Consider the following 13,415-nt stretch of genomic DNA (forward strand, 5'->3'; position numbering starts at 1 on the left):
CTTGCTAATTTTTCTATCGTCATATTTGTCCTTTTCTTAATGATTCATAAGACCTCTTTATATTTTAAGAATATTAACCATCTGTCAGTTGTATGTGTGGTAATTTAAGCCTAATTTCCAATTTGCCTTACGATTTCGATTATTGTGTATGCTGACATTTACAAACCTTTATTTTTATGTAGTCACATGTTTCCATCTTTTGCTTTCTTTTACTGTTTTTATGTTTAGAATGTTCTTCCTCAGCTCAAGATTATATAAACATTTACCTGTAAATGTTTTAGCCTGTTTAGAGTTTCACTTTAACATAATTTCCTTAAAACATCTTCTATTTTAATTTTTTTGTTACATGGAGCAAGTTAAGCATTAAAGTTAATTTTCCCCAGTAAGCTGATTGTCTTGGTACCATTTATTCAAAATCCTTCCTTTCTCTGCTTTGCCACTGATGCAATTTTCAGATAAAGACTGGAAGAGGTCAAGATCAAAGGAGCCTACTAGTGTGTGTGTGTGTTTGTGTGTGCCTGTGTGCACCTGTCTGTCAGTGGGAATAGAAGGAGGGAGAAGGAGGTTTGGCATGGGCATTATACTTATGTAAGTAGTGTAAGGCAGCAAATTGCAAACACACAAGACTGATCGTGGACTGAGAAAAGAGAACAGTAGGGATAAGTAGAATCTCATTTCCCCTTGAGAAAACAACTGTTATCTATTTTCTGTTCGTGCAGTATAAAAAGGACAAAAGTTAATCCAGTGACTTCAGAGGAACCTGAAACCCTGGGACATTCTAATCTTCTCTCGCCTTCTCCCCAAAACAGATTGTGAGGAGCGCCAGACCATTCCAACCGCAGCGACTCATGGAGTTTAACCACCCAGATTATGAAGGGTAAAAGTTAAGCTGTTACTTCAAGGATTTAAGAACTCAGGCTTAAAAAAAATGAAGAAAAATATTCCACCTCCTCTCCTACTTACTTCAGGCTATTCCCACAACTCCAATAAACCAGACTGTGGTTACAGCTTGGTGATTTTTTTTTTTTTTGCCTGATTTGCTTGTGAGAGTTGTGCTAAATGTGATTCTTTTTCAGGACCCCAGATAAAGAGGATGGATTTGATCTCAATCTATAATGGTTAGTAAAACTATTTCATTTAGAAACTTTATAAAGACAAAAAATAGGGCAAGAAAAAAATGAGAGCTAGGACAAGAAAGGAGACAGAGAAGATCCAGGTTTTGCGAGGCTTAAACATTTTACACTTTGGAGAACTTCTTTTAGTAAAAGGCACATTTTGAACACAAAATTGCTAGGGACCCGCCCCAGGTAAATGTACCTCTGAGACTATAAAATAAGTAACATTAAGAAGTTTCTATTTTACAGTTTTATATATTTATATATTTAAATCTGTATATATAACTTATTTATTAAGATATTTTTATATACATCTTCATAAATTTTATAATGTATAAATGTAGTTGACCTACATACCATCCAATCATTTTCATTTTTTTCCTGACGGTAGGCTACCTCATGCATTAATTCTTTCACATACTTCTTTTGTAAGTGCGACGTATTAAATGTCACCACAAAGTCATTTGCTCCCTTGCGATAGACGACTCTTATGTCAAAAGGAGCCTCAGGTTTAACTGAAAAGGAAAAAGAAATGAGGTCATTCTATAGGGTAGTCAAGGAAATAATTATAATTTTTAAAGTTCATCTACTCTGAAAATCACATTCCTTTTCTGGGACAGTAAAAACCATTTCTTCTTCTCCCCGGTTCAAAGCCTGACTACATTTCCCAGGCTCCCTTGCAGTTGGGTGTGTTCTTGTGAAGGATGTGGGCGGAAGTGATGTACACCACCTCCCATCCTGGCCCAGAAACCCCACATGTGTGACCCCATGCTCAGTCCCCTTCTGCCACTTGGAGTCATATGTTGAAGAGAGTGGAGCCCCAGGATGGAGGAGCCCTGAACGTTGCTTGAACGAACACCACCCACAGGTTAGAAACACCCATTTTGGCTCTTACATGAGCAAGAAATAAACTTATGGTGTTGGAGATATATGTTTTAGGGCTTATTGGTTACAGGAGCTAGTGCTAATTTTACGCAAAAACACATTCTCTTCCCCTTTTGAGTACTAGAGGACTTGTTACTAACTAGCCCCAAAGCAGGAGAATTTGAACTTTGAGTCTTCATTATTCTGATAAAACTGGGGGCCTTACACCTCATCTCAGTTACATGGAAACTGGGGATCTGCATCCTGGCCCTGGCTCGTAACTTCTGGTGTGACTGCAGGTTGCCTGCTCCTTCAGTCTTGTTTGCATTAGCTCTAAACTCCTCTCTGGCTTCTTCCTCCTGTCTACCTGCCTAGGATCAGAGGCACCATATATGAAATACTGTGGGAGGGAGAGAGGTATTATTTCAGGCAGAACAAACCCAGAGAAAGGTACTGAAATCTTAGGAGCACATGTGTGTCAGGCCACCCCCCACCCTTGACTTGGGGCTTCCCTGTCTTGGGCTCTTTGCTGTTCTTTCACTAAAGTCTGGGAACTTAGTTGTCTAGGGATGGGGCAGCCACTTGTTTGCATGGCTGATCTCAGACAGAGATTGGGAGATGCATAGGTTAAAATCTAACCTAAACCTATTGTTAATGAGGGAGTGTGTGTTCATCACAACTTCACGCAGTAGACTGAGCTGGATTCCAGGCTATATGATCTCAGCTTTAAGACTGACTTGCTGACCCAGTAAAATGAGCTCATGTGGTGAAGTTTGGCCCCCTTGTCATAATCACTTGCTTGTAGCGGTGGCTTCCTAAATGTCTCCTGCCTTGATTTCCCCAGAGGTGCTGAAAAAGAGGAAGTGGTTCTTTCTTTACCCTTGGATGTCTTCTGCAAGGGGAAGTTTACCCTTTTTTACCCTTAGATGCACTATAAACAGGGAAGATACCCCAAAGGGAAGCAGGAGGAAAGGTAGTAGGTATAGAGAAACAGACCAACAGAGAAAACTGTCAGTCCTTTGACACCAGCCAAGCCAGTTTCTAGCTGCCATTCAAGGAAATGATTAAGATTCACATTCTCAACAAAACCTTTGACACTGAATCCCTTGCTGCATCCCCATCTCCCAAGGCCTCTCAATAATGGAAGAATTAAGGGAAGAACAGACTAATGTTGATTATATACTTACTAAGTGCCAAGTGCTTAACTTACGCCATTTTGCATCAACACTCACTCATTGCCAGTATACTGATGAGGAAACTGAGTCTGAGAGGTTAATTAGCTAAGTTCAGCCCCCATAGGATGAGTTAATAAGATGTAAATCCAATTCTGTCTGCTCCTGAGTCTCACTCTCCTTCATTTATTTATTTTTTAAAAAATTTATTTATTTATACAGTAGGTCCTTGTTGGTTATCTATTTTAAATATAGCAGTGTGTACATGTCAATCCCAAACTCCCAATCTATCCCTCTCCCATCCCCTTCCCCTCTGATAACCATAAGTTCATTCTCTAAGTTTATTCTGTGAGTCTGTTTCTGGTTTGTAAATAAGTTCATTTGTATGGAGAACAGTATGGCGGTTCCTTAAAAAACTAAAAACAGAGCTACCATATGATCCAGCAATCCCACTCCTGGGCATATATCTGGAGAAAAACATGCTTCAAAGGGATATGTGCACCCCAATGTTCATTGTAGCACTGTTTACAGTAGCCAAAACATGGAAGTAACCTAACTGTCCGTTGACAGAGGAGTGGATAAAGAAAATGTGCTATATATATATACAATGGAATATTACTCAGCTATTAAAAAGAGTGAAATAATGTCATTTGCAGCAAGATGGATGGACTTGGACATGATCATACTAAGTGAAGTAAGCCAGATGGAGAAAGACAAATATCATATGATATCATTTATGTGAAGAATCTAAAAAAAAAAATGATACAAATGAACTCTCTCTCCTTCATTGAGCTTTTGTTTCTGTGCTCAGCTCTCTCCCACTGGCTTGTTCAGGCTCTCCCCACACAGGTCTGCTTCTAAACCCAATGGTACATTTGAACAAATGAGAAAAAGGTGCTCTTTCCTCAAGCAACATCTTAAAAAAGTTAATTTATTCTTGGCACAACTTGAATTATTACATGAATTTACCCTGACAAGAAAAGTGAAGAGACAGAAGCTGCCCCTGCAGCCTTCCTGGGGACCCACACCTAAAGAAGGAGTTGTGAGTGAGGGGAGGGGTGACTGCAGGGGAGTTCTGGCTCTGGGGTTTAATCAGCAGCATCCAATTTCAATTTAGTTAAATGACAGTTCTATTAAAGAACTGTCGCATCAGGAACCAGAAGACGGTGCTACTGGGAGACATGTCTCCACCTCCGCTCACCCTGCTTGCCCGGGCGTGCTTTCCAAAGCCCCAAGGTGCTCACAGCACCGCTTTGTAGACCTGTGCTACCAGCAGAGTGCATGCCCTGTCTCTGCTCTGGTCCCTCAGAGGAGGCGGCCGCTCAGGTTTTGCATCCGCTGGGTGGTACAGAATGTGGACTTCGAAGAGCACTGGACATATGAGATCCGGGGAGTCTGATGGGGCAGACTGCCACCAAGAGCCTGTGGGTGTGCCCGAGGGTTCCCATGCTCATGCACTAGGATGCATGTGGACCTCTGTGCCGGGGTGGGTTTTTGTAAGAATGGGCTCCCCCCTGGGGCTTCAGGACTCTGTCACAGGACTGAGTCTCTGCCCTCTCTGCCTGCTCTCAGAGTGAATATGTATTTGCAATGTAAATGATGAACTTCTAGATATAGTGCCCTGTGCACAAACTGAACATCTATCCATAGCAGCCTGGTCTCCAAATGACCAAAACTCAGCTTGCTTGTGTCCCGATACTCAGAGATATCCTGTCGTGCCACCCCCTCTAAGCACTCACACTGGTTGTGCCTAATGTCTCTTTTCTACTCTACCTCTGCTTTTTCTACAAGATGACAGTTCAAACATGGAACTTCTGCTTTTGCCCTTTACTATATTAGTGGTACAAAACTGAGACTAGATTCCAAGTTTCTCTTTGTCATCTCTAACGAGTATTGCTCTCTTACTTTTAATTTTCTTTTAGGAGGGGGAAGAGAGGGGGTTGAGAAGAGGGAGAGACAGAGCCATAGTATTTAAAACCAGAAAGAAAATGCACCTCTTCCATCACTTTGAACAGTTTTCTCCCTACATATATTGTTTCACTTGTAAATCTCCATAGGTAGAATGAATACAAGAAGTTAGGATTCCATTGCACTGATATATCAACTGGCTTAGACATTCCCCTCTACCAGAGTATCTCTGAGGTTTTGAAAAAGAACCTTATTTACCTCAGTGTGATAAATCTGTAAGTAATGGGAAAACTTTTTGTGTCTATATTCCCAATCTTTCTGATAATTTTATTTGCTTGGTAACCAAATGGTGAATTGGTAATTAATGCTGACTTACAACCAGATAATCGAATGGATTTACTGAAATCCATAATTCATATTATTAGGTATATGGATATTATATAGAACCAAGGGAAACATATAGATAAATTTAGCAATTCAAATTGTACTTTTTTTGGATTATAATAATTATCACTTTTTCTGGCCAAGTGTAATATGTATATTCTACATACATATTACACTTAATATGTATATTCTAGGCCGAATCAGACATGACTATGCATCACTCCTCAATAGTAAGTCTCCTAGGAGGGTGTGATGGTAATTTCATGTGTCATCTTGGCTAGGCTATGGTCCCCAGTTGTTTGGCTAAACACTAATCTAAAGGTACTTTTTTTTTTTAAAGACATGACTAACATTTGAATCAGGAGACTTTGAGTAAAATAATTACTCTCTAAAATGTGGTAGGCCTCATTCAATCAGATGAAGGCCTTAAAAGCAAACACTGAGATTTCCTGAAGAAGGAGCAATTCTGTCTTAAGAATGCAACATAGAAACGCTGCTTGAGTTTCCAGACTGCCTGGTCTGCCCTCTGGAATTTGGACTCAAAACCACTATATCCACTCTTACCTGAATTTCTAGCTTTCTGGCTCGCTCTACAGATTTCAGACTTGCCAGCCCCTACAATCATGACAGTCAATTCCTTAAAATGAATCTCTTTTTCTCTGTCTATCTATCTATCTATCTATCTATCTATCTATCTATCTATCTATCTATCATCTATGTATCTATGTATATCCATCTATCCTATTGGTTCTGGTTCCTCTGGAGAACTCTAATACAGAAGGCATATTTACTTTTAAAAATAACTTGATAATTTTGTTAAATACATTCTCAGGTAGGTATGTGGGGAGAAGATTACAAGGAATTCAGGAAAAGGTAAGGTGAGGAAGGAAAAGACGTGTGTGGGTGAAGTATAGGAGGCCCAGCTCCAGTTAGACACTTCACACAGATGAACTCTTCCTGCAATCTGTGTCAATCACCCTTTTTCATAGCTCAGTTTGGAGACCCTCAGAGTTCTCTCACAGTAAGAATAAATAGCATAAGCTTCAAACTTTCATTTCTCTTAAGAAATTATATGCATTAGAGAATTTGATATTTTCTATTGTAAATAGTTTTCATGATTCGTCTACTTTAACATACAGAAAGTTCAGACACAGATATCTGTCTTCCGATATCTGAAAAATGGCGACATACCCCCATATACAACTTCTTACCTATTTTGACTATGTTCATTTTTTTGCAAGTCATGCTTTTTCTTCCAAGCTTCACACATATTTTACTGTCTCCAATCAGTAAGAATTTCTTAGTCTTGATGAGATACATCCCTTGCAGTTTGTTAAAACTCAGGCAATCTACCTCCAAAAGGGCCCCACTGTAGAAACAAAAAAGGAATTTATCTTAATTCAAGTAGGAGTTTCTGTATAAAAGGAATAGCATCACATCCACTTTTCATTTGTGTGGCTTTAAATTTGTCCATAGGGTAGATGCATATTTGAGAGAGAGAGAATTAAAATAAAATAGCTTTTTGCTGCCATTATAATCAGCATTGATTTACTCAGGCATTAGATGCAATTGAAACTGAAATAGTCAAAGCATGTTCATGAAAATAATGGAAAATTCTTATCTTGTAATAACTGATTATTAGAAGATAAGTACTTTCTTTAGATGGGAAGGTAATTTCTTTTTTTGATGTCCTGCAGGAATAAATTGAAAAAATAAAGCCTGTAAAGAAATATTGACCAAAAAAGGGTTAAAGGAAATAATAAAATAGTCTAAAGGATTATATACATAAAACCACATACACTTAATGGGTAATTTGGGAATTTTCATAGGTAATTTCGGCTGAGTTCCACTTTTAACTCATCAACAGACTTTAAAATCAACCCTTCTCCCCATGTTCCTTAGATTAAATGTTCTAGGAATCAAATTCTGTTACTTCTGTGACCTCCTATTCCCAATTAAAATCAGGCTTTCAGGAAACTGAAGAAAAGAGAATGTTGCCTACTATGCGACCACATCAAAAGCTCCAAATTGTCCTCTTTTAAAAAATTCCTATTTTAAAAAGAAAGTATGTTTTAGTTCCAGTAGTGGCAGAGTAGCTTATATTGCACTAACCATCAACATATAACTACTAAAAACTTTGAGCAAGATATTTTTGAAAATTCTATTTAAAAGCATTGGAGAATAACCAAAAGCAGACAGACACTAGGGGAATTTAATTCTTTAGAAAAGAGTGGATTAGATCCTTGTTTCTAGGTTGCTTGTTTTGTTTTGTTTTATCTGAAGGCACTTCTGAGGTCACATTATGATGGGCATTTAGAATCTAACAGAAGGCCACAGTTTTACCGTCTTGAGAAGTTAGAGGACAGAGTTTCGGTTGGCCTGAGTGGCTGGGTATTTTTAAGGGAGAAAAGCCTAGAAATGAGGAAACTTTAGACATAGAAGACACTAAGTCTGCATATAAACTCTGCTTAAATTATTATATGTCCCCTTAATTGTGCAGTTGTGGAGGAAAATCCAAGGAAACCATGGCAATAGCTAGATGGCTCTAGAAGGAACTAAGAAGATATTTTTGGTGCTGCCTCAAAAGAAGAATTTGGAGATTAATCTGGCCAAGTTAACTGAGTTAAAATTAACACTTGCCAGAGGAAGTTATCAGAATCCAATCAATCAATCAATCAATAAACAAACCACCCTATTATCGATAGTGTCCTTCCTACATTCAAAAGCTACTACAAAAGAGCAGAAATAGAAAAATGTGACAAACAGTCAAGACAAAAAGCAGTCAATGGAAACTGACCCCAAGGAGACCTGGATGTTGGAACTAGCAGAAAAGAACTTTTCAACAGCTTTTGTAAATATGTTCAAAAAAATATGGTCATAATTATTGAATGAATGCAGAATCTTAGTGGAGAAGTGGAAACTATAAAAGAGAACAAAATGAAAATACTATAACTGACAAGTACAAATTTAAAGTTTTTAAAAATGTACTGAATGTATGGGATGGACTTAATAGCAGATAGAAGAAGGCAGAAGAAAAGGTTGGTGAAGCTGAAGATAGATCAATAGAAATTATTTAGTCTAAAACAACAGAAAGAAAGTCTTATTGACCTGTGGGACAATATCAAGGGGATAGATAAATATGCAATTAGAGTTCCAGAACAAAAAGAAAGAATTTGGCTAAAAAATATTTAAAGAAATAATGTTCTCAAATTTCCCAAATGTAGCAAAAAATATCAACTTTTAGGTTTAAGGAACTCAGCCAATCCAAGCAGGATAAATACAAAGGAAACCACACCTAGGCACATCATAGTCAAATGGCTGAAAAGCAAAGGCAAATAAGAAATCTTGAAAGCATCCAGAGAAAAATATCACTTCTCATCAGAAATTATGTGAACGAGAAGACATTGGAATAATATATTTAAAACTCTGGAAGGGGAAAAAAATGTCCACTTTGAATCCTTACACTACAAAATATTCTTCAATAATGAAGGCAAAGTAAGGATATTTCTAGCTACATAAAAATTGAGATAATTTGTTTTAGGAAGTACTTTAGACCAAAGGGAAATAATAATAGGTGGAATTTCAGATCTACAGGAAGCAATTAGATTGACCAGAATAAACAAAAAAGCCAATACATATTTTCTTCTCTTAAATTCTTTAAAGATAAAGATTGTTTAAAGCAAATACTGTAGCATTATTGTGGCATTAACAATATATGTAGGGACTTCCCTGGTGGTGCAGTGGTTAAGAATCCGCCTGCCAATGCAGGGGACACGGGTTCCAGCCCTGGCCGGGAAGATCCCACATGCTGCGGAGCAACTAAGCCCGTGCGCCACAACTACTGAGCCTGCACTCTAGAGCCTGAGAACCACAACTACTGAGCCCGCATCCCACAACTACTGAAGCCCGCGCGCCTAGAGCCCATGCTCCACAACAAGAGAGGCCACTGCAATGAGAAGCCTGCACACCGCAATGAAAAGTAGCCCCCACTCTCCACAACTAGAGAAAGCCCACGCGCAGCAACGAAGACCCCATGCAGCCAAAAAAGAATAAAAAACAACAAAAAACCCCAATATATGTAGATATAAAATATATGACAGTAGTACAAAGGGTAGAATGTGATAAGTACAACTATATTGTTGCAAGTTTCTTATATTTTACATGAAATAGTACATTAACTCTAAACTCTAAGAAATGGTTGAATATTGCAACAGTTAGAGTAATCTAAAAAGAGATAGTGCCCAAAAGTGAAAATAAGGAAGAAATTGAATGTTTCAATAGTTCCCTTTCTTTCAAAGAGGTTCAATTTATTATTAATAAGAATTTATTATTAATAGAGGAGAAATGAACCCCTCCCAACTTACTTTATGAAGTTAGCTCAAATCTGGTACAGAAAGCTGGCAAAAATATTACAGAAAAGAAATTTACAAATTAATGTTCCTCAAGAAAATGTCAATACATTGATATTAACACATAATGACAAAGTGGAATGCATGCAGGAAATCAAGGTAGGTTCAACAATCAAAGATCAATCAATACAATTCACCACATGAACAGCATAAAAGGCATAAATAATCTGATCAACTCAAGTGATTAGAAAAAGCATATGACAAAATTCAACATCCATTTATGATAAAACTCTCAGCAGACACATCCTCAACCTGATAAAAGGCATTTACAAAAGGTCTATAGTTAATAACATACCTAATGGTGAACTAGTGAACAGTTTTCTCCTAAGATAAGGACAAGGCAGGAATACCTATTTTTCACCACTTTTATTCAACAGTGCACTGGAGGTTCTAGCTAGTGCATAAGGCAAGAGAAACAAATAAAAATCACCAGTTTGAAAAGAAAGAAAATAAGACTTTCTTTACTTGCAGACATGTTTGTTCACATGGAAAACTATAAAGGTTCTCCAACACAATCACGGGAACTAATATAGTGAATTCACTAAGGTCGGTATACAAAAGTCAATTATATTTCTATAGACTAGTGTCCAAAAATTGGAAAGTAAATTAAAAAAATAACAGCTCCATTTATGATAGCAATAAAAACATAAAATGCTTAGAAATAAAATTAATAAAAGATGTTTAAGGCCTTTGCAATGGAAATTACAAAACATTCCTGAGAGGTATTAAAGGAGATCTAAATAAATAGAGAGCTACATTCATGGATTAGCAAACTCAGTGCTGAAAAATGGAAATTTCCCCCAAATTGGTGTATGTAATTTTAATCAAAATCTCAGCAGGATTTAAAATAAATCGACAAGCTGATTCCAAAATTTACGTGGAAACCCAAAGAACTCAGAATAGTCAAAACAACTTTGAAAAAAGTAGAACAAATATGGAGGACACAGAGCACTTGATTTCAAACTTACTATAAAGTTATGATAATCAAGACAGTTTAACACTGGCACAATGATAGAAATATTAATCAATGGAAAACATAGAGTGTTCAGAAATAGACTCATACACATAAGGTTACTTGATTTTAAAACATGCACCCAATCAATTCAATGGAAATAAATGTCTTCAGCAAATTGTCCTGGAACAACTGAGCAAATGTGTGGAAAATATGAACCTCAATCTCACAAAAATTAATTGGGTATGGAGTATAGCTCTAAATATAAAGATTAAAACTGTAAACTGTTTAGAGGAAAACATAAGAAAACATCCTCCTAGATTTGAGTGTAGACAGACAGACATCACACAAAAAACACTAAACACAAAAGAGAAAAATGAAATACATTGGACTTCATCAAAACAAAAACCTCCTGCTTATTAAAATATGTCATTAATAAAATGAAATGGCAAGCTACAGACTAGCAGAAAATAGTTGTAGTACATATATCTAACATCAGAATTGTATCCAGAACATATAAAGAATTCACATCCATCAATAACAAAAGGACAAATAATTCAATGAAAAAAGACAAAAGACTTTAACAGATACTCGGCAAAAGAAGACATACAAATGGCCAACTGTACCTGAAAAGCTGGTCAACGTTACTTGTTATTTGAGAAATGTAAATAAAATCATGAGATACGCTTTCAAAGTCAAATATTGGAAACGATGTGTAGCTCTCATACATTGCTGGTAGTAGAATGGTATAACCACTTCAGAAAACTTGTTGGGTAGTTTCTTATAAAATTAAATACACACCTACCCTGTGATACAGTAATTCACTCTGAGGTTTTTACCACAGAGAAATGAAAATACGTACCAACAAACTGATTTGTATAAGAATGTTAATAGTAACTTTAAAAAGAATAGCCTCAAACTTGAAAAAACTCAAACATCCATCAAGAAAAGAAAGGATTAAAAATTTGTGATATATTTGAACAGTGGAATTAATATTCAGCAACTGAAAAGATGCGCTATGAGATAAGCATCAACATAGATAAATCTCAAAAACATTTTGTTGTGTGAAAGCAGCCAGACAGAAGAGAGTGAGCAGTGTGTCATTTATGAGAACTCACAGAAACTGGCAAAACCAAAGGCTGATAGGTTTCAGAGCTGTGGTTGCTCACAGGAGATGAGGAAAGACTGCAAGGGGACAGGAGGCATCCTTCTAGGGTGAAAGAAAGGTTCTATATCTCAACTGAGGTGATGGCAACATGTCAAATATGTTTCTCAAAACTCATTTAAGGGACTTCCCTGGTGGCGCAGTTGTTGAGAATCCACCTGCCAATGCAGGGGACACGGGTTTCATCTCTGGTCTGGGAAGATCCCACATGCCGCGGAGCAACTAAGACCATGTGCCACAACTGCTGAGCCTGTGCTTTAGAGCCCGTGAGCCACAACTACTGAAGCCAGCGCACCACAACTACTGAAGCCCTCGTGCCTAGAGCCTGTGCTCCGCAACGAGAAGCCACCGCAATGAGAAGCCCGCGCACCGCAACAAAGAGTAGCCCCCGCTCGCCGCAACTAGAGAAAGCCCACACACAGCAACGAAGACCCAACACTGCCAAAAATAAATAAATAAATAAATTTATAAAAACAAAGTTGACTAAAGAGTTGAAGTATTTACAAAAAAAAAAACCAAACTCACTTAATATCTGTACATTTTACCATAGGTAAACTTTACCCCCCTAATGAATGGTAATCAAAAAAGAAAGTGAAATTAAATTAATAAACCACATAAAAAATAAGGAAGTAAAGCAGAATATGTATTCTTACTATCATAATAAACAGTGCGGAGTAAAAGTAAAATTACTAATTTCTTTCCTTCAACCCTCTATTTAATTCACATCTCCTGTAATAACCATGGTTACCAGTTTGTTTTTCCTACATGGTCTAAAATATTTATTGTTTGTGGGACATTCCTTAAACATTTCCCCCCCAGTATAGCTTTTTTGTTAATTGTTATCTTATTTAGGGTATGCAGTTCTGGCATTGAGTGTGTGTGTGTGTGTGTGTGTGTGTGTGTGTGTGTGTGTGTGGTGTTGGAGTTTCTAGAGTATGCCCCTTGTTGGGCTACATGGGTTTTCCCATTTGGAGAAGAGCAAAAATAAAAAGCAAAATTTTAAGGTAAGCTAGACGGATACCAAGGAACAAACTTGAGAAGAGTGTCAGATGGAAAGTTCTGAAGATGGCAACACTGTCATGGTTTGATGAGGAAGGATGGAAGAGGACAACTGGGTCAGGATCCCATTTCTGAACTTTAGGTAAATGTGCTATGGAGGAATTAGAAGGAAATGGCTTTTGGTTCAATCACTGAGTTTAGGATATATTTGTAAGTAAAGCATGTGTGGAATATTCAATTGCAGATCCTTAACATGTAGCAAGGTCCCGGTACTGTTGGACATTTCAGAAGAATCTAAAATGGTATTCTTAGTTCATTCCTGCTCTTCAGGGAGTGCAAGTAATGAGCAAGAAAAATAAAGGATCACCATATGGCTGTCTTGTGAGCCTGGGCAGCCTTTTATGGGCTCTGAGCTCTAGGAGCTGCCCTATGTGGAGGGGAAGCTGT

The 13,415-nt window shown here is 37.5% G+C and overlaps 1 protein-coding gene across 1 annotated transcript in view; it reads right to left on the reverse strand.

The window, feature by feature from the left end:
- IL7R (interleukin 7 receptor) overlaps nt 1–13,415 on the reverse strand; it is a 45,854-nt gene that overhangs the window by 12,342 nt on the left and 20,097 nt on the right. The window contains exons 3-4 of the mRNA XM_082453819.1: nt 6,655–6,812; nt 1,473–1,630 (exon numbers count right to left, since the gene is read on the reverse strand). Coding sequence (XP_082309945.1) covers nt 1,473–1,630; nt 6,655–6,812 — 316 coding nt within the window. The remainder of the gene's footprint in view (nt 1–1,472; nt 1,631–6,654; nt 6,813–13,415) is intronic.

This window comes from Balaenoptera physalus, assembly GCF_965194825.1.
Source record: "Balaenoptera physalus genome assembly, chromosome: 3".
NCBI lineage: Eukaryota > Metazoa > Chordata > Mammalia > Artiodactyla > Balaenopteridae > Balaenoptera > Balaenoptera physalus.